Source organism: Cetorhinus maximus, chromosome 5, assembly GCF_964194155.1.
Source record: "Cetorhinus maximus chromosome 5, sCetMax3.hap1.1, whole genome shotgun sequence".
NCBI lineage: Eukaryota > Metazoa > Chordata > Chondrichthyes > Lamniformes > Cetorhinidae > Cetorhinus > Cetorhinus maximus.
In genome coordinates this window covers 81,637,478-81,657,630 of record NC_135883.1, presented here as the reverse complement: position 1 = coordinate 81,657,630, position 20,153 = coordinate 81,637,478, and the positions used below count along the sequence as shown (strand labels likewise).

General features: G+C 42.9%; 1 protein-coding gene across 1 annotated transcript in view; it reads left to right on the top strand.

The window, feature by feature from the left end:
* Nucleotides 1–20,153, top strand: part of lama2 (laminin, alpha 2) — a 582,487-nt gene that overhangs the window by 313,484 nt on the left and 248,850 nt on the right. The window contains exon 18 of the mRNA XM_078542125.1: nucleotides 1,034–1,120. Within this exon, the coding sequence (XP_078398251.1) occupies nucleotides 1,034–1,120 (87 nt within the window). The remainder of the gene's footprint in view (nucleotides 1–1,033; nucleotides 1,121–20,153) is intronic.

Below are 20,153 nucleotides of genomic sequence, written 5' to 3'. Positions count from 1 at the left end.
CTCTGTCATCCTTCCACACCGCCACCACCACCACCCCACCTGCCCCCACAACTCCCACACACCGGTTGCAATGCTGGTCCCTGTTTCAGCGTGCAGCCCTGCCTGAGACCCAAGGCATACACTGAGTGTTGTCCTCCCGGAGTACAGAGGCACCCACTGTGAGCAGACTGACCCTACATCCGCACCAGTGTGGCATCACACTGGCATTGCTGAGGAACCGGAGCAGTGCTGTTGCAGTTAGGCTTTGAAAGTTGCACTCATCTTGAAGTCACAAGTGAAGTGAGGACGGACAGCTGTATACCACTTAAATCCAAACATGATTTAGACAGGTCTAATTTCCTGCTGGTGTGGCACGTAATCGGGAGGAGGAACGTGATTCCAGCAAGTAGCGTTTTTGATGAGTATTCATGACATGGTAATGCATGCAAATAGCATTCCTGACATGGATCAACAGAAAACCCGACCCACCATCAGCCCACCATGAAAGTGGTGAGGCGAAAATTCCAAATTGATTTTCCGTTGGCAGGACTCCGACTTTTGGCCTCTCGCCCCCAATTTTCCGCTCCTGCCTGCCACGAAACTCGCCACTGGCAGGATTGGAAAATACTGCCCAATGGTGTCTAGGAAAATAAACGATTGTTAATCTTAGTAGCTAATTTAGCTACAGGTTTGTGATTACAGTCAGATACACTGCTTTTCCCAGACCTTAGAGACACAGGCAAGCAGCTGTACATTCCTATTTTTATATAGTACACTGTAATATGCTACAGGGAATTTCAGGCTGAAATGCCATTGAGATGCTGCCATCCTTTTACTATACTCAGTGTCGACCAAAATATCCAATAGACTTTCCAGAAACTGTTAGCTGGAATGAGATCCCTGTTCTATCTTTGGTGCCGGAAAAGAAAAGCAATCCATGTCTGTTTCACAGTGATGATTTCAGTAAAGAGTATTTGGCTATGCAGCTGATACAATCTTTTTTGTTTTATCTTTTTGTGTCTGTGTCTGTGTCTGAACAACATGAACAACATAGTTTTAGTCCAACCTGTCACCTGGATTCAAGGGGAGAGATAATATGTGACCGGTGCCCTCCTGGATATTCAGGATCTCGGTGTGACAGGTAAGAAACTTTTGGCCTTTTAATTTTGATCCACAACTACTGGGAGCTTTTAAAAGATTCACTGATGGAAAAAAGTTCAAAGGGAAGTTTGTTGCAGAAAAGTTGTTTGTGAATTAAATTTTGCATGGACCAGAAGCAACCTTCCACTTCTCTCACAAATAATATTTATTTATTTCTTCACTTCTTTATCAAGTCTATTTTAAGTAAACAATGTTCCACATTCTGTACTTTTGTTTTTCTCATGTTTTGTAAGAGTAATCATTATTTGCTTATAGTTATAGCACATCGTTTTCGAAACAGATGATATATAATGGCAATCGTATTGTCTCATGCAAACTGGAAAAAGGTCCTTTTTGAAGTATTTCTATTGGCATCTGGCACATGAATATGCATTTTATCCGAATGTGATCAAACTGAATTAAAAACCACCCTTTATATTTTCAGGGTGATTGAGAACAGTGCATAAATAAACCTAGCCACTTACAGTGTAGATCATTGAACTTTCAAAGTATTCTCCAATAAGATTATATTACTTGAAATTAACTTTTGGGACAGAATTTTTCCCCCGTCGGGTAGGTGCACCCCCAACCGAAACGAGTAATGCAAGCGTCCTGGTGTCATCGTGCACTGTCGTGATATTTCACTCATCGGGCACGCGCAAGAGACATCAGCGTGCCCGCCGACAATTAAGTGGCTTATTAAAGCCGTTAATCAATTAAGTAAATCAATTTTTTCGCTGCTCGCCCAACCGTTTGGTTTCTTTTTAATGTTAAAAATCTTCAGCTCCCTGAGGCAGCTCTGTGCCCTCAGGGAGCTTTCACTGCGCGCGCCCGCGTGCATGCACACACTTCCATGCTCACGCTCCTCCCTCCCCCACCCCGGCAGCGCTGAGGCTCCCAGCGCACCTTTCGATGTCAGGGCCCAATCATGGGTGGCGGTCGGCTTCACGACTGCTCCCAGGCCCGCCCACCGCGCCCGCCCGACAAGGTAAAAATCCTGCCCTTGAATACTTCAGTCTGACACGCGTAGAAAATGTAACCTTTATTACCTTTAAACCTTTCTAAAGGTGGTCTTATGCTTTTATAATAGTGTTAACATAGGCTGACCCATGAAGTTGTTCCACCAAAGAAACAATTTAGAGTTTTCTGCACCTGTTGAAAATTAATAATTTGAAATGTCAATATTTTCAGTTCACAGGCTTTTTGGTCTTAGTAAAAATAAAATGGTGAGTCCATTAATAGTTAGGACACAATACTTTATTGAATTTCTAGTATCTCTGAACATAAGATTTTAGTTTTCCAGAAATGCAAAAACACAACATAAGTGATTACAGATTTGGAACGGTCACGCCATATTAGGAGATGATTCAATTAAAGAGTATGCTTTGATATACTGATGGTCATGTCAAAGAAAACATGTTATATTGGGAGTGTCTGCAAATTTTACAGTTGAAAGAGGCACCTGTCATCATGTGTCACTGTGGCAGAGGGCTATTTCTGTCAGGCTACTCACACTACTCAGTGGGGAAGCTACGGTAAGTAACATCTGCTGCAGTACATATTATTTTAGAAGCAAAGGAGCAATGATGCTACAAATGGGAGCATAAAGGTGCCAGCACAATAAAGATAAAAATGAAAGAAGCAAATATGAAATAAGCTTAAAAATAATTGAGTTTCCCATGATTATTAAAAATAGCTTGTATGAAGTGTGATAAGATGATTGAAATATATCAGGATCTATTCATAGTTGAATCATATTTTAGTCTGTTATTTGATAGTTATAGATAAACTCAATTTGAGACCAGACTCTATCCATCCTCACCCTGTTCCAAAATGAGAAAGGACATTGGATTTTCAGAATGGTTCTGGATTCTGATTCTGGTATCTTTTATTTTCTTTGAAATGAAGGATATTTAAGTTATATTTAAGTTAAGTGAGGGAAGGTCTGTGATAGGGTAAAATAACAAACAATTTCATGGTTCAAAAGCCAAAGGAAGTGGTAATGGCTGCTGGCATCCCATTGGCCCATGACAGGGGCCTCCCGATGCCTTCTCTATATGTCATCTCTCATGGGACGTGGAGGGGGCTGCCAACAATAGACATCCAGGTGCATTACTACATCATCAGACAGCTGGTGCGAGTGCACCTCAATGCTGGGGCCTGCCTTAGCAATCCCTCCACATGTGGCAAACTGTCCTGCACTACCAATTTTAAACCTCAACAAGCTGAAAAGTAAGTGGGGCTCATCCTGGCGGGGTGGAGGAAGTCATTAACCCCCTTGCAGCACTGCATCCAGGATTGGGGAGGATGACCCCACAGCTGCTGATCGCCTTTGCTATCTCTGTCCAGGCTACCTTGGTCAGGCGGCAGCGTTTCTTCTTGCTGTCCTTTGGGAAGAGAAATTTTGCCTTTTCCCTTGTAGCCTGGAGGAGAACCTGCAGGGAGTTGAATCCATGCTGTTAACATTATTCTGAGCCAATGCTAGCCATCTAGCCAACTGAGCCCCCCATCCTTAACTATACACTGTAGTAATTTCCAGGCAACAGGTGCTAGGCTAACTGGTCTATGGTTTCTTGTTTCCCTGTCTGATCCTTCTTAAATAGTGAAGTGACATTTGTTATTTGTCAATCTAAATCCCAAATCAAAAGAATTTTGGAAATTCAAAGTTAGGAAATCTGCAATGTTCTCATCTATTGTTTTTAAAACCCTGGATGAAAAAGAGCAGAAACTATCATGCAACTAGTTTAAATTGTAAAGCCTAAAGTTATTTTTATTTTTAATTTTCTTAACAGTGCAAATATACAGAAAGAAAAATAACGAACAATTTGATATACAAACTTAAAACTTGTGATCGATAATGCAAACTTGGCATTGTGGCAATGGGCATGTTACATTTTGACTGCTGTGTTTTCAGTAGCTTTAGGAAATGATATTATGGGTGAGGCCAGCTGCTTTGCATAATATTGCAGCATTTTCAGTGTAGAGCACATGATGCAAATAAGGGCTGTGTTATGTGGTGCAGCAGCTCTTAAAGGGCTGCTTTTAGCTAAAGGTAGAAATGGCTGCAGCAAGACAAAAATATTGACATCCAACCAAGATGCAACTATCAAATGACTCCATTTTAAGGAAAAGGAAAAGAAAACAAGGCCAACCATGCTGTGTCCAATTCATAATGGAGCTGAGCTTCAGTTCAGGATCTGAAACTTAATTATGAGCCATGAACCTGCTGGCATTTTTTTGATTCTTAGTGAGCCTACAATGCACCTAGTGAACAAGCACTCAATGCCACTCAATCCTTACTGAATTATTCTGATTTCAGTACCTGACAATACAGAGAAACAGCAAAAGGGAAACAGGCTGTCCAGCCAACCAGTCCATCTTTGCGTTTATCCTTTATAAAAGCAGTAATTCTAATTCCATGCATGTGCCCTGTTCCCTTATCCCATTAACCTCCTTTCCATCAACTATTCTCTCCAACTTATTCTTCAATGTTGATATGATTTCTGCTTGAGTCACTAACTCCAGTATCATATTCCATGGCCTCAGAGCTTTATGTCTAAAATGATTTTTCCTGTTTTCTGTCCTTAAGGTTTTGAAATCTTATATCCCTTATTCCACACATTTTTTTTTATTCCTTCATGGGATGTGGGCTTCACTGGCTGGGCCAGCATTTATTGCCCATCCCTAGTTGCCCTTGAGAAGGTGGTGGTGAGCAGCCTTCTTGAACCACTGCAGTCCATGTCGTGTAGATACACCCGCAATGCTGTTCGGGAGGGAGTTCCAGGATTTTGACCCAGCGACAGTGAAGAAATGATAGTATATTTCCAAGTCAGGATGGTGAGTGGCTTGGAGGGGAACTTCTAGGTGGTGGTGTTCCCATTTATCTGCTGCCCTTGTCCTTCTCGATGGTAGTGTTCGTGGGTTTGGAAGGTGCTGTCGAAGAAGCTTTGGTGAATTCCTGCAGTGCATCTTGTAGATAGTACACACTGCTACTACTGTGTGTTGGTGGTGGAGGGAGTGAATGTTTGTGGATGTGGTACCAATCAAGCGGGCTGCTTTGTCCTGGATGGTGTCAAGCTTCTTGAGTGTTATTGGAGCTGCACTCATCCAGGCAAGTGGAGAGTATTCCATCACACTCCTGACTTGTGCCTTATAGATGGTGGAACGCTTTGAGCAGTCAGGAGGTGGGTTACTCATTACATTGTTCCTACCCTCTGACGTGCTCTTGTAGCCACAGTATTTATGTGGCTAATCCAGTTCAGTTTCTGGTCAATGTTAACCCCCAGGATGTTGACAGTTGAGGATTCAGTGATGATAATGCTATTGAACATCAAGGGGCGTTGGTTAGATTCTCTCTTGTTGGAGATGGTCTTTGCCTGACACGTGTGTGGTGCGAATGTTACTCTCAACCACTGGCAACAATGGGGTAGAATTTCCACAGGAGTTCCCCTGATGCCATACCATGTGTTCAGCAGAAGCCCCAACAAAATGAGATAAATTACTACTGACAACCACTTTTTCTGGATTTCCATTAATATGCTGCTGAAATTACGGATTGTATCTGTCTACTTTGTCTAATATGTACTGCCTCCACCCAACATGTACTCATTGTTCTATTTTGCCTTTCCCGTCTTCAGTTATGCTTGTATTTTACTAGATGGAGTGGAATAAACTAAGTGAAACACTATAGAGATACAGTGGCCTGAATATTTCAGTTGGTGTGCGGGGGCGGGCCTGTAATGCCAGCGGGTAAAATGACACATGACGACATCGGGCGTGCGTCCCAATGTCATTGCGCTGTCTTGCGATGTTTCGTTCGGCGGGCGCGCGACAGAGTCGGCTGTGCAGCCACCGATATTTAAATGGCCTATTAAGGCCATTAAGTGAGTAATTAAGGTCAACTTTATGCTGCCCGTCCAGCTTTACGGTTGGCGGGCAGACAAAAAGGCCAAGCGGCCTTTATGTTTTGTAGGAAACCTCACCCATGAGCGGGATGAGGTTTCCTAAAGCTTTAAATAAAAAAAAAATTTCTGAAGTATAAAAACATGTCCCATCTCATGTGATACAGTCACATGAGGGGACAGGTTTAATAAAATTTTTAATCCATTTATATATTTATTTGAAAAGCACTTCAATCTCCCTGAGGCAGCTCCGTGCCTCAGGGAGATTGAAGCGCTCTTTCGTGCGCATGCGTGAACTGCATGCCAGACCCGCTCTCTCTCCTCCCTCCGCCTCCACAGGTAGCGCTGAGCGCTACCGCTCGCGTCTTACACTGGGCAGGCCTTAATTGGTCCACCCGCGTAAAATGGCGGCACAGAGCCAATTGTGGGCGGTGGTCAGCTCCGCGACCACCCCCACCCGTTCCCGCCGAGCCTGCCCGACATGAGAAAAATTCAGGCCAGTGTCTCAGAGCCGGCTGTCCAAAAACCAGAGTAGACCAAAAACCGCATATTTTTACAATGTGCCATGTGTCAATTCTAACTGAGTAAAATAAAAAAAATTTGCCTGGACAATTCGGCTGGGTGATACATTGGCACGTGTGGTGCCTGAGTAGTTATCCCCTTTGCTGCTTGAGCACTGGTCTAGTTCTGTGCTCTGAGCAACCCTTGACTCCACTCGAGCTGGCTTGACCTGACCCACCCATGGCCCAAACTTCCCAACCTGAAATCCGGCAAGATTTGAAATCTGGCATGACTTTGGTCCCAATGTTGCTGGTTTTGAGACACAGTAGGTGCATTTTTCTATAGTTTTTTTTCTGAACTTGTCATCAAAGTACCTTATTCAGTGACAGCATTAACTCAGCAATTTCAATTTATATAATACTTTTAACAAAGAAAACATCCCAAGGCAATTCACACAGGCCTAAGGAAAAAATGTGTGCTTAGCCAAAGAAAGAGATAATAGGAGAGATGACTAAAAACTTAGTTAAAGAGGTGGGTTTTAAGGAGGGTCTTAAAGGAGAAGACAAAGGCAGAGGGTTGCACGAGATTGCAAAAATAAAAGAATTGATGATGGTTTTAGCAGGAGATAGGCTGACGAAGCAGGCAGTTTTACAAAGGTGCAAGTAGATGGTCTTTGTTGCATTTGTTGCCTGTTCGTAATTGCCCTTGAGAAGGTGGTGGTGAGCCACCTTCTTGAAATGCTGTAGTCCATTTGGTGTAGATACACCCACAATGCTGTTAGCAAGTTTCAGGATTTTGACCCAGTGAAGGAATGGTGATATATTTCCAAGTTGGGCTGGTGTGTGACTTGGAGAGACTTGGAGGTAAAGGCGTTTCCACGCACCTGCAGCCCTTGTCCTACTAATTGTTAGAGGCCATGGATTTGGGAGGTGTTGTTGAGGAAGCCTTGGTGAATTGCTGCAGTGCTCCTTGTAGATGTACACACCGTAGCCATGGTGTGGCCACTGATGCAGGGAGCAAATATTTAAGGTGGTGGATGGAGTGCCCATCAAGCAGACTGCATTGTACTTGATCGTGTCAAGCTTTTTGGAATAACTAATCAGAAGAAGAAAATGATTCACTGCTCAATTTTCTTCTGAAAATTAAATATTTTACGTGTATCAGCACTTGTTATGCAAGCCACAGCTCTGCACAATTTAGCAAAACACTTCTAAAATGAGAACTAAATATATAATTAGTGATGGAATGTCAGCTTCTAATTACCTATTTCATTATTGATGAACTTATTTGTTAATTTTCATTCAACTGGGGCACGTCTAACCATCTGTGGCAGTGACAATTTACAAATACGTGATGTGACAAATACATGCCATCATGCTGTGTGGGAGCCCAAAACTGTTGCTGCAAGTAATAGTGTTTACTTTGTACAGAATAGCTTTTTAAAAATGTATATAATTTTGGCGAATTTGTATTCATTAAATTGAGGGTATCCATGCTACAGAATGGAATATCTTTATAGTTTGTAGTTTGAGCATCATGCCTTCTAGAACTAATTTAGCATGGGTCAGCTATAAACCTTGATTTTGCCAGACCAGCAAAATCAATTTTGGACAGGATGTAGTGCAAGTGCACCCTAGCTCACAGTTGGAAGGACTTGCTTCATCAATTTAGTGATGCAACTCCTCTATTTTAATAAAACCATGTATGAAAAACCCTTCACAAGATCCTGGGCTACTGCTGCTTGACATTGAAAGGTATTTGCCTGTCATTGTTCTGCTGGAGGCTGAAGGAAGCAACAAGGTTGACAGGATCAATGAGGGAACCAACAAATATTTTCTCATTAAATGATGAATTGTTGGAGATGATGCTGCAGAAAGTTCTACAAATGAAGATTTAAAATCCCAGGTGAAAGGTTAGAATAGATGACTGTTCGAATGCAGCATTCCAGGTTGACAGTAACCTTCATACAAAGCATCGACTCCATCTAAATAGCCATTTGCCACACCAACAGTTAAATAACCGTAAAACATTCACACAGCATTTACCCCTTTTTTATAGAATCACTCAACACAGAAGGTCAAGGCCAATCAGATCATTGTGCCAACTCTTTAAAGAACTACCCAATTAGCCCCACTCTTCTGCATTTTTCTTGTAGCCTTGCAAAATGTTAATTTTCAAGTAAAAGTTCTCTTTTATAAGTTACTATTAAATCTGTTTCCTACATGCAGTACATTCTAGATCATCATAATTCACAGCGTTAAAAAATAATCATCTCATCTGCTCCCTGTGTTTTTTTGCCATTTATCTTAAATCTGTCCTTTGTTACTGACTCTCCTGCCAGTGGAACAGTTCTCTCTAAATAGTCTATTAAAACCCTTCACAATTTTGAACACCTTAATTAATTCTCCCCTTAACCTCCTCTGTTAGAAGGATGACCAATCTTACTTTCTCTCATCTTTCTATAGGGCAGCATTTTCCAGTCAGCGAGCGGGGGTGGGGCCTGTTGGCCAACGTGTAAAATGATGCGGGGTGACGTGGAGACGCACACCTGATGTCACCCCGCGTTATATAGATTCTCAGTTCGGCGGGCTCGCAGCTGCCCGCCGACCTGTCAATGGCCTATTGAGGCCATTAAAAAAGTAATTAAAATGATTAATGGACCTACCCATCCAACCTTAAGGTTGGCGGGCAGGCGAAGAGCCCAAGCGGCCTTCAGAAAATACATGAAACCTCATCCATGGGTGGGATGAGGTTTCATGAGGGATTTAAAATTTATGTTACATTTTTAATAAAAGTAATTGATATGCCCCAGCTCATGTGACAGTGTCACATGAGGAGACATGTCAATAAAATTTTTCTCATCCTTTATTATCTTTTTAAAAGTAACACTGATCTCCCTGAGGTGGCACTTTACCTCAGGGAGGTGAGTTCACTCTGGCTTAGGGAATCCCCCTCCCCCCCCACCCCACCCGCACAGGGAGCGCATAGTGCTTTCTGGAGCATGTCATGCTGGGCAGGCCTTAATTGGCCCGCCCAAGTAAAATGGCGGTGCGCCCCCAAGTGGGGGCGCCGATCGGGAACCCGCCCGCTCGCGCCTGCTCCCACACAACCCCCCCAACGGGGGAAAATGCTGTCCATATAAATGAAGTCCCTCTTCCTTGATAAAAATCTAGTGAATCTCCCCTGCACCCTCTCCAAGGCCTTGACATCCTTCCTAAAGTGTGGTGATGAGAATCGAACATAATACTCAAACTGAAGTCGAGCCAGTTATTTATAATGGTTTATCATAACTTCCTTTCTTTTGGTCTCTTTACTTGAGGCAAGAAACAGTTTCTTTTTTGAATAGCCTTCTCAACATGTCCTTGCAGCTTGGAAGGTTTGTATATGAGAGCCTTCAGCTTCCCTCTCTGTTCCTGCATCCTTTTTAAAATTGTTCCATTTACGATGTTGTTTCATTCAGCAAAAGCTGCATGACACGATTGCTTGTTTTGCAGCTTCACACACACTTTTCTTCCCTTTGGGGAATATTGAGGAAATGTTGGAAGCATTGGCAGGCTGATTATCAACCTGTTTGAACTCCGACATAAATGCTCCTTCTGAGGCCAACAAGTTGTGGGACTTCAACCTAGAGCTTCTGGATGAGATGCAGGGACTACCTACTGTGCCACAAGACCTCCGCATGACATAATTGCAGCACAAGACAAAAACACCTTCCGTAAAATACTTCACTATTCAGTTACAAATCATTACTCGCAGAAGAAAAACATGCACAACATTGTGAGAAGGAAAGATGTCCAGACACAGGGATGCTGCTTGGTGCACTTGGACACTTGTTAACATCTGATTAAATATGATTTTCTTTTCAACTTTGGCAACCTTTAACAATTGGCAGAGAACCAGGACAGGTGATGAGCTGGCCTTATTTCAGGAGTTGCCCACTTTGGCTGAGAATTTGTCAAGGGCAGGTTGTGTCAGGCATTTCACCACCCCCACCAAGCACTGCATCTTGCTCATACACATGGAAAATGTAGCCACTGTGCTTTTGTACATGATTCCAGTGGGCAAGCACATAACTCTGGTGGTGGCTTATCCCTTGCGATATTGTCCTGTCACAACTGAGCTCTCTTTTAGTGCATGTGGCCTCATGTGAACAGTCAAGGGATGTTGCATCTTCCCAACTTTGCTTGCCACAGCTTGTTTTGTCTTTTAGCAACACTTGCAAATAATCAAGAAACACATTGGCAAGTAAGCTAGTGGCTTTAATAATATGACATAAATACAGAGAGAAATTATGTGAGATGTCTAATTTGGACTAGATAAATGTTCACAGCCAAAAAAATAAAAACAAGAATTCAATATTGACTAAAATAACATCCCTCCACCTTATTTTACTAATTACTCCAAATCAGGCTGTATCCATTTTATGGAGGTGCCCGTTGGGCCCAGAATCTTAAAATTAAGCCTAATTTACATATTCAATTTCAGTGAACTGCATGCATGCCTGCAGCCAGACCGATAGGCATCAAAATTGCACATCACAAAACATGCTGGGCAGTAATTCAGAAGAGTAAGGGTGGGATTTTCCGGTCCTGACACCGGCGAGCATTGTCACGGGCGGGACGGGAAAATTTGGAGATGATGCCTGTGCTGATGGGGCCAAAAAAATCCCACCTTAAGATTGGGGCCAGATATTCTGATTCACTCCTGCCTATAATGGAATCTTGAACAGTTTACTCTAAAGTAAAATGACCTCTACTTTGCCTGAACAAAGCATTTTAACTTCAACCACAGTGAGCAGCATTTACTTAATACAACATCAAATCCAAAGGCTCTTAGTGATGGCTTTATAATATGAAACCTCCTACTATGTTATGCATAAATCATGTAGTTTTTGTTCAGTTGCAATGGCCAGATTATTTTAGCTGTATACAGTTGATGGAATGGTTTTGATATAACCTCAGACCATCATCACATATGCGCATCATATGCTGCATTTAATAAACATGGACATGCCCAGTGGTGGAGGACTGAAGATAAAGAATGTGCAGCCCTGTACATATTAGACTTATCCATGAATTGCCTAAATCGAGGAGTCAGATTCATTAGCAACTAAATAGGAAAGGCTGTTACAACACCATGATGTACACAGATTATGTGACATGTATAAGTAAGTTCTTTCGTTGGATTAAAGAAGAGTTTCTCTCATGTCTAGTTCATAATGATTTTATTATAACTGCACCTCACGCTATTAAACTAGCTCTTGAACCAAATCTCCTGACTGGTTTTGTCAAACCCTTACAGACAGGCTTAAATGCCATCATACATTAGCTTTTTTTTCAGGTATACAAAATACATTTAGTGTTACAGTTATTCTGACATGAACTGCTAACTTGTTTGGGTTTGGGAAGGTCTCAAGCATTAATTTAAATCAGAAATAAAAACAGAACAACCAGAAAACAGCCAGTCGATCTGGCTGCATCCAATGTAAAGAAACAAATGTTTGACCTCCTCTGTGTTTCCTGCATTTTCTGTTTTCATTACACATTTCCAGCATCCTACTGCTGCAGTATTTAGCTTTTGTTTTAATTTACATCAGAGCTGTTTTGGATTCAATTATTCCATCATTTCATAGTGCATTTTGATAAAAAAGGGCACTATAAAAGCTCAAGGAGGAATACATGAGCATGCGATTGCTTAATTGGTACAAATTAAAGTTGCACACTCATATCCACTGGGACCTGGTTTGAGACATTCCACTCGTGTTTCAGTTAACACTTTAATAACCATCAAAGAGAAGACTCTCATCCCAGTAAAAAAGAGCATTTTGTCTCTTGCTCCTCCCATGTTCCAGGTTGGCTGTGTTTCTTCTAATGTTCACCACATAACTCTTGAGTTGCACTGATGACTGATGAGATTTCGGAATTTGTATGATATTCAGTACAAGAATGTAAGAAAGCGTGAAATGAGAAAAGAAAGGTTACAGCTTTGGCTCAGTTCCTTTTAATTAATTAATGCATTGTCAATAAATCTAATTTTCTGATCTTAACGTTGTCAATTTTATAAAACATGTACCTGTTACATCTGATAGTAGAAAAACGGCCATTGACAGCCACAAATATTCATTGGGCAGAATTTTCTGCTTACTGGGCGGGCGGGCCCGACCCAATCTCTGGCTGGCGGGGAGCCGATCCCCGCCGGAGAAGCGGGCCCTGCCGCCATTTTAGGTGGGCGGGCCAATTAAGGCCCGCCCAGCATGACGCCCGGCGGGAAGCGCTATGTGCTTCCTGTGTGGGCGGGGGGGATTCCCCAAAAGCGAGAGTGCGCTCTTTCACACATGCGCACGAAAGAGCGCACTTCTCCCTGAGGCTAAGTGCTGCCTCAGGGAGATCACTTCCACTTGTTCAAATATTAAAAATAGAAAAATAAAAAAATCCTTAGCATGTCCCCATCATGTGACAATGTCACAGGAGATGGGACATGTTAATAAATTCCACTAAAACTTTATTAAACTTTTTTAAACCCTACATGAAACTTCATCCCGCCAGTGGATGAAGTTTCATGTTTTTTCAGAAGCCCACCAGGGCTCCTGGCCTGCCCGCCAACCTTAAGGTTGGACGGGCAGGTCCTTTAATTGTTTTAAATGTCCTGTCAATGGCCTCAATTGGCCATTGACAGGTCGGCGGGTGCACAGCTGATTTTGCTGCACCCCCGCCTTCCTGAAAATTTAAATGGGGTGGGATGACATCGGGGGTTTCCCCCGACATCATTCCATGTCATTTTGCGCGTTGGCGAGCGAGCCCCGCCCCCTGCTCGCCAACGGCAAAATCCAGCCCATTATTTCTAGCTCCCAACTAGTTAATTAAGTATTATAAAGGAAGGAAATATAGTTAGTCCAGCTATGCAGAGTGAAAAATAGGCTGAGTGAAAAATATGTGTAAACCTAGATTCATTGAATGGTTTGAATGCCTTGCTGGATTTCATTATTTATAAGTGAAATTAACTGGGCTATAATGCCAAAAAATTAGGTTGTGTAGCGCATGTATTTTCAGTACTATAGGTGCTGTTTCAGTACTAAAATGGCGTGTGCACTGTGCACATGCACTTCTGGTACTAATTGCGCTAATCCTAGAACTCCCTTCCTAACAGCACTGTGGGTGTGTATCTACACCACATGGACTGCAGCGGTTCAAGAAGGCAGCTCACCACCATCTTCTCAAGGGCAATTAGGGATGTGGAATAAATGCTGGCCTAGCCAGCGATGCCCACATCCCATGAATGAATAAAAAAAGATTATCAACTACTTCCAAGTTAGTTGCTGATTCATTTCTGTTGGCTGCTGGTGTGTTTGTAGAAGTGTTTTGAGCCATCAACGAATGGTGGGAAGCTTGGTGAAGACCTTGGTTCTGACTTCAAGAGCTCTGCTCATAAGTCAAGGGTGGATTAGTTTCTATCCCCCTTGGCCTGCAGCATGACAGGGAGAATGAACAAATGCGGCACAGAGGAGGATAAGCTGCTCCAGGAGAGAGGAGTTGCAAGGGACCTCTTAGCAGGAGGTAGTATTAACCCAGGATGTGCAGGGATCATTTCTCCTCTATTAACCTCAGCAAAGAACAGTGTGCGTACAATGTCTTTACTCATTAAGGAGGTGCTCGCTGAAATCTGTCATCTGTTGCAGCTCGAACTGCAGCCTCAAGAGTAGAGTGACGTAAGTTTTGGGAGTTTTGAGGTATAAAACCCTTTTAATTAAAATGCCTAAGTTACGAATTCTTAATTTATAACAGTGGGGTCCTCAGTTGTGCCTAACCAATTAAGGACAATCATCTTTATGATTCAAGCAGAATTTATTAAACAAGATGTCACATAGATTTAACAAAAGCAGTGAAGATAGCATAGAAGATTCTTATCCGTCAAGGCTCTAGGATTTCTTGAGTGCTGCCAGCACAGGCAATGCCATTCTTCTTCTACCTCTGAAGTAACAATACTTTGAACTGCATCTCAGTAGAATTATGCCAGAGAAACAATGGTAAACTGTGTCAATGAAAACTATGATTTTACAATTTTTATCCCTAATTCTGACTGTTCCTCATCCTTATTAGGAAATAGTCCAAATTAATCTTGTTCATTGGCTTAAAGGTGAGAGTCATCTGGTGTCATCCCACCTTAGTAACTAGGTCAATGTAGACTGAAGGCAAGTGTCCATTTCTTATTCCCCGGGCCCGGGCAGAGCAGTTATACAAACAATGTATGCCCTCTTTTCAATAATACAACCTACCGTAAGCAATTCATATCATTTTAGTACCCAATTCCTATGAATATTATGACAATTAAAAGTAATAATTCCTACCATAATGTCAGGAAAAGATGCCTTTTTGAAATATAGGGGAGAATTTTCTCCCCATCAGGGGGGCTGAGCAGGAGCGGGAGTGGGCAGGCATGTAACTGATCACCGCCCGTGATTGGCTGTGCGCCGCCATTTTGCATGGGAGGGCCAATTAAGGCCTGCCCAGCGTGACGTGCACCCAGAAGCGCTGAGCATTCCCTGTGCGGGCAGTGGGGGGGTGGAGGCTGAGTCGAGGCCTGCGCTCTTTTGCGCATGTGTGCGAAAGATCACAGAAATCTCCCTGAGGCACGGAGCTGACTCAGGGAGTTCAATTTCATTATCAAAAATTGAATAAAATATTTTGAAAAATTATTCGGACATGTCCCCTCATGTGACAGTGTCACACGAGCTGGGACATGTCTATGAATTTTATTAAAAATTTGTATTAAAGTTTAAAAACCTTCATTAAACCTTATCCTGCCTGTGAATGAGGTTCCATGAAAAATGCGAAGGATGCCTGGGCTCTTCACCTGTTAATCAGCCCTGTTAATTGTTTTAATTACTATTTAAATTGCCTTAATAGGCCTTTGACAGTTTGAACTGAAGATCAGAATGATGCGCAGTGATGTTGGGACGCATGCCCGATGTCACAGCGTGTCATTTTGCGCTTCGGCGAGCGAGGCCGGCTCCCGCACGCTGACCAGAAGATTCAGGCCATAGATGTTCTGTCCTACAGATATGGTTCGTAGATTAAGACATTTAGCATACTAAAACCTATTAAAATACATGGCTCTTGTTTAAAGATGTGTCATACTAAGCTCAGCCTGCTGAATTCAAACTTGCTTATTTCTTTACAACCGGCAAAGAAGCCCTCAATTGCATGGAGTGTAATTAAAACAAATACAATTCCTTGAATCCAGGCTTTTCGACACCTTTAAGGCCATTAAGGTCTTCAAGACCAATTCCTCACAAACAGCTGCCATCCTGTTCCCAGGCTGCCTTAACCATTAATTGTCTCATGAGCACAAATTCAAACTGAACTGTTTAAAAGGTGGTCAAGATAAAATCCATAAATGTTGCTTCGGACCAACATAGAAGCCTAAAAATTTTCAAAACCTTACAGTGAGGATTAATTTGCCAGTGGCTGGGAAGGTGAACTGGCCATGAATCTTTTTTGGTTAGGCTCCTTCCAGGCTGGAGCAGGCGATATTTCCAACACATCTCCATTTGCTGTGCTCTGTTATATGATGGAGGTCATGTAGGTTCTCTATGCAAAGAGAGGGGAAAACATTTTATTTATTCTTGTTAGAGAGAAGCAGGCAGAGTGAGCATGCAGTTTCACCAGGATAGCAGGCTTCTGCCCAAGGGTGGCAGGGCACACACATCAACTGGCAGGCACTGAATGTAAATTTGGAGATGTACTGCAACTGAAAGGGATCCTACTCCCTCAATGTCCAATTGGCCTGCGACCATACTCAGTGCGTGATTCTGATCAGTACTTTGTATCTTGGGAATATTAATGATATCTTTATTCTGTGGCAGTCTACTGTTCCATTAGCATTTGAGCCATCATGAGAAAACAGAGGGTGGCTACTATGGAGCAACAGCTATCCACTCCAGTCTACAACCCGTTCACCCACGTATAGCAGGCCTATAATAATAACCATGCTGCCACATAAAATGTGTTTGAGTGTTTTAATTGCAGTGTTTAAGCAATATTTCTGTTGTCTGGACATCTCTGGTGTACTCTGGGTGGGGGGGGGCTTCAGTGTCCATCACCAAAGTGGCTTGGTCCTACCACTACTGACCAAGCTGGCTGAGTCCTGGAATACACAGCTGCTAGACTGGGCCTGCAGCAGGTGTTGAGGGAACCAACAAGAGGGAAAAACCTACTTGACCTTGTCCTCAGAGATCTACCTGATGCATCTGTCCAGGAAAGGATACCCTCAATATTGTGTGGCACTACCACTGTACTAAATGAGATAGATTTCAAACAGATCTGGCAACTCAAATCTGGCCATCCATGAGGCGCTGTGGGCCATCAGAAGCAGCAGAATTGCATTCAACCACAATCTGTAACCTCATGGCCCATTATATCCCCTATTCTACCATTACCATCAAGCCTGGTTCAATGAAGATTTCAGGACAGCATGCTAGGAGCAATAACAGTGATTCCTAAAAATGAGCTGTTAACTTGTTGAAGCTACAGCACAGTTCTACATGCTTGTCAAACAGCGGAAGCAGATGCGATAACCAGAGCTAAGCAAATCCACAACCAACAAATCAGATCAAAGCTTTGCAGTCCTGTCATATTCAGTCGTGAATGGTGGTGGACAATTAAACAACTAACCAAAGAAGGACACTCCACAAATACCACCATCCTCAATGATGGTGGAGCACAGCATATCAGTGCAAAAGACAAGACTGAAGTATTTGCAACCATCTTCAGCCAGAAGCGCCGAGTGGATGATCCATCTCAGCCTCCTCCTGAGGCCACCAGCATCACAAACCCCAGTCTTCCAACCAATTTGACTCACTTCATGTTTATCAAGAAATGGCTGAAGGCACTAGATACTTCAAAAGCTATAGTCCCTGACAGAATTCTGGCAGTAGTACTGAAGACTTGTGCTCCAGAACTAGCTGTACCCCTAGCCACACAAGCATCTACTGGAAAATGTGGAAAATTGCTCAGGTATGTCCTGTCCACAAAAAAAAGGGCAAATCCAACCTGACCAATTACTGCCCCATCAGTCTATTTTTGATCATCAGCAAAGTGAGGGAAGGTTTAGTTCGTAAGTGGCACTTATGGCAATGACCTGTTCACGAATGCTTAGTTTGGGTTTCGCCAGGCCCTAGGCTCCTGACCTCATTAGAACCTTGGCCCAAACATGGACAAAAGAGCTGGACACAGGAAATGAGATGAGAGTGAACGCCCATGACTTCAAGGAAGTATTTGACTCAGTGTGGCATCAAGGAGCCCTGAACACCAGGAAGACCAACACGCACCAACTGTATCAAATCGAACGCCTTCAACTGAGATTCATGGTGAAGTGTTGAAAAAGTCCCTTAATTTCCATATCTTGGAGATATCTGTCCCAAAAAACTGAGAGTGATGAAAAGGTAATCCACCCAATCAAATGTGCTTTCTCAGCCTTTGGTAAATTATGTACTCCAGCTTTCGAGAATTGTGATATCAGACCATAAAGCCTTCATGAAGGTCATCTCTATTAATGTCAACACATGGGAAGTCGATGCCCAACCGCTCCCAAAATCTAATCCATCATCAGACATCGTGTCAAGACCTTCCAATCAACAAGAACCGCCACTGAGAGAGAACAGTGAGAGAGAGGGAAAGAGGGCAGCTATTCATGCCAATAATCTGTCACAACCTCTAGAGGCCAACAACTGATGTTCTCACTGTGGGAGAGCCTGCAAGGCTTGGATTGGGCTCATAAACCATTTGTGAATCCACAGCCAACATTGAAATCTGACTTCCATCCAGCCATCTGCAAGGAAGAACCATCATTGATGCTAGGAATTGTCAGTGATGATGATGAATGTGTTAGAGGACACTGCAACACTCAATATTGGGTGGCTGATGCTTGTGCTGCAATGGAAGCTGAGACAGGTGCTGTGTCATGGTTGGATCCACAAGTGCCTGATAATGGAGTCAGATTGTGCAGATGCTAACTTGCTGGAGGGTGAAGCCACACGCAAATTCTGCTGCCGAGGACTTTGATAGGGCAGTATACAAAGAAATGTTGATTAGAATTCTCACAGAAATGGTTTGTGCATTGGTCAGCCTGCAAGATAGCCTACTGATACTGTCAAGAACCATGGAGGAGACCAGCAACAACCTTGCATAGGAAACTTCTACTTGAAACAAGTTTGTAAATGGCGGGGAAGCTCTCATGACGATTTGTGCCAGTTAATTTATTTTTTCTTCCCCTTGCCTCCGACTGCCACTGCTGGGTTTCCCAATAATGATCTCCCTATCTGAGGTGCATGTGTGAAGAAGAAGGTGGCCTTCATAGTGTTGAGGGGTTGTTTAGGCTGCCCAATACATGATTAGCACACGCTTCACCCATTGGTTTTTCAAAATTTCAAGAGGGACATAATAGCATCATATTACTCCATGTTCCATTGGATAGCAAGGTTCCTTCCTGTTTCCAGTGAGCGTTGGGTCATCTATTTCAAGGCCTCTGTTAAAGTCATAGCCTCTTGCATGTTGGTGGGGATGTGATGGCAAATTATGCACCCCGGTTTTCATCGTGCTCCTCCCCTTAATAGCATCACTCCGTTTCACTACAGTTCTGAATTCTTATGAACATTGTGATTCCTCTTGACATTCCTGTGGACTGTCCACAAGCCTATGGTGCTCCTTCTAGGCAGTTCCTGGAGACCAGGAGAGCCAACGATGCTGACTGCAAACCATGACCAAACGTCTTTTGAATCTCAGCTGGCCCTCCCCTCAGGGCCTTGTAAGTAATATCTGACAAGGAAGGTTGAAGGGCCCATATGTGTTTCATTCATGAAGGATAACAGCATTCTGTGTGGACTCTTTCATGTCATTAGTACTGGGTCCTAGATTCAGTTTATTAGCAGGTGTCAGTGAGAACTTGGAAATCCTGAGGGAGTGGTGGCCTGATGATCTTAGAGACCAACTTAGATTGTTTGATTCTGATGATAAGTTTCTTCCTCCACACGTTCCCCTGATCTTCCAAATGTTTCCAACATTTCTATTTTTATTCCAATCTATACAGTTTCCAAAGGCTTGATGGCCAGCAGTCATTATCTCCACATTGGAGCCACTGACCATTCTTTAATTTCCCTAATGGAGTGGATGGATAAATATGTTTCTGGAACTGCCATTCCAACAAGTGGGCATTCCATAGGAGATGGTGGCATAAAGGATTGCATTGCACTCCATCATAAACCTTACCAATTACTTCATGTTCTCAGAGATCATCCTCAGTACCTTCACATTGTTGTGATCTCATTTGACATCTCTCTATTTAGAACAAGAGACATGAGGTTAGAGTCTGTACGCTCTTCAGTCAGAGGCTAACATCTCTTAAATAGCCGCTCAGTGCCATCAGAAGTTTATTCATACCTTCGCCGGCTGACCCCAACCCCCATATATTATATCTCACCCAGTGACAATACCTTGTTAAAATTTTGCATCCCCCTCCCCAAGCTTCCCTCCCCCACCAAATGAATCTCTGTGGATTGCTGAGTGTATAAGATGAATGTTGGTATGGATGTGTAGGGAAGATTTTTTAATTCATTCATGGGACATGGGCTTCGTTGGC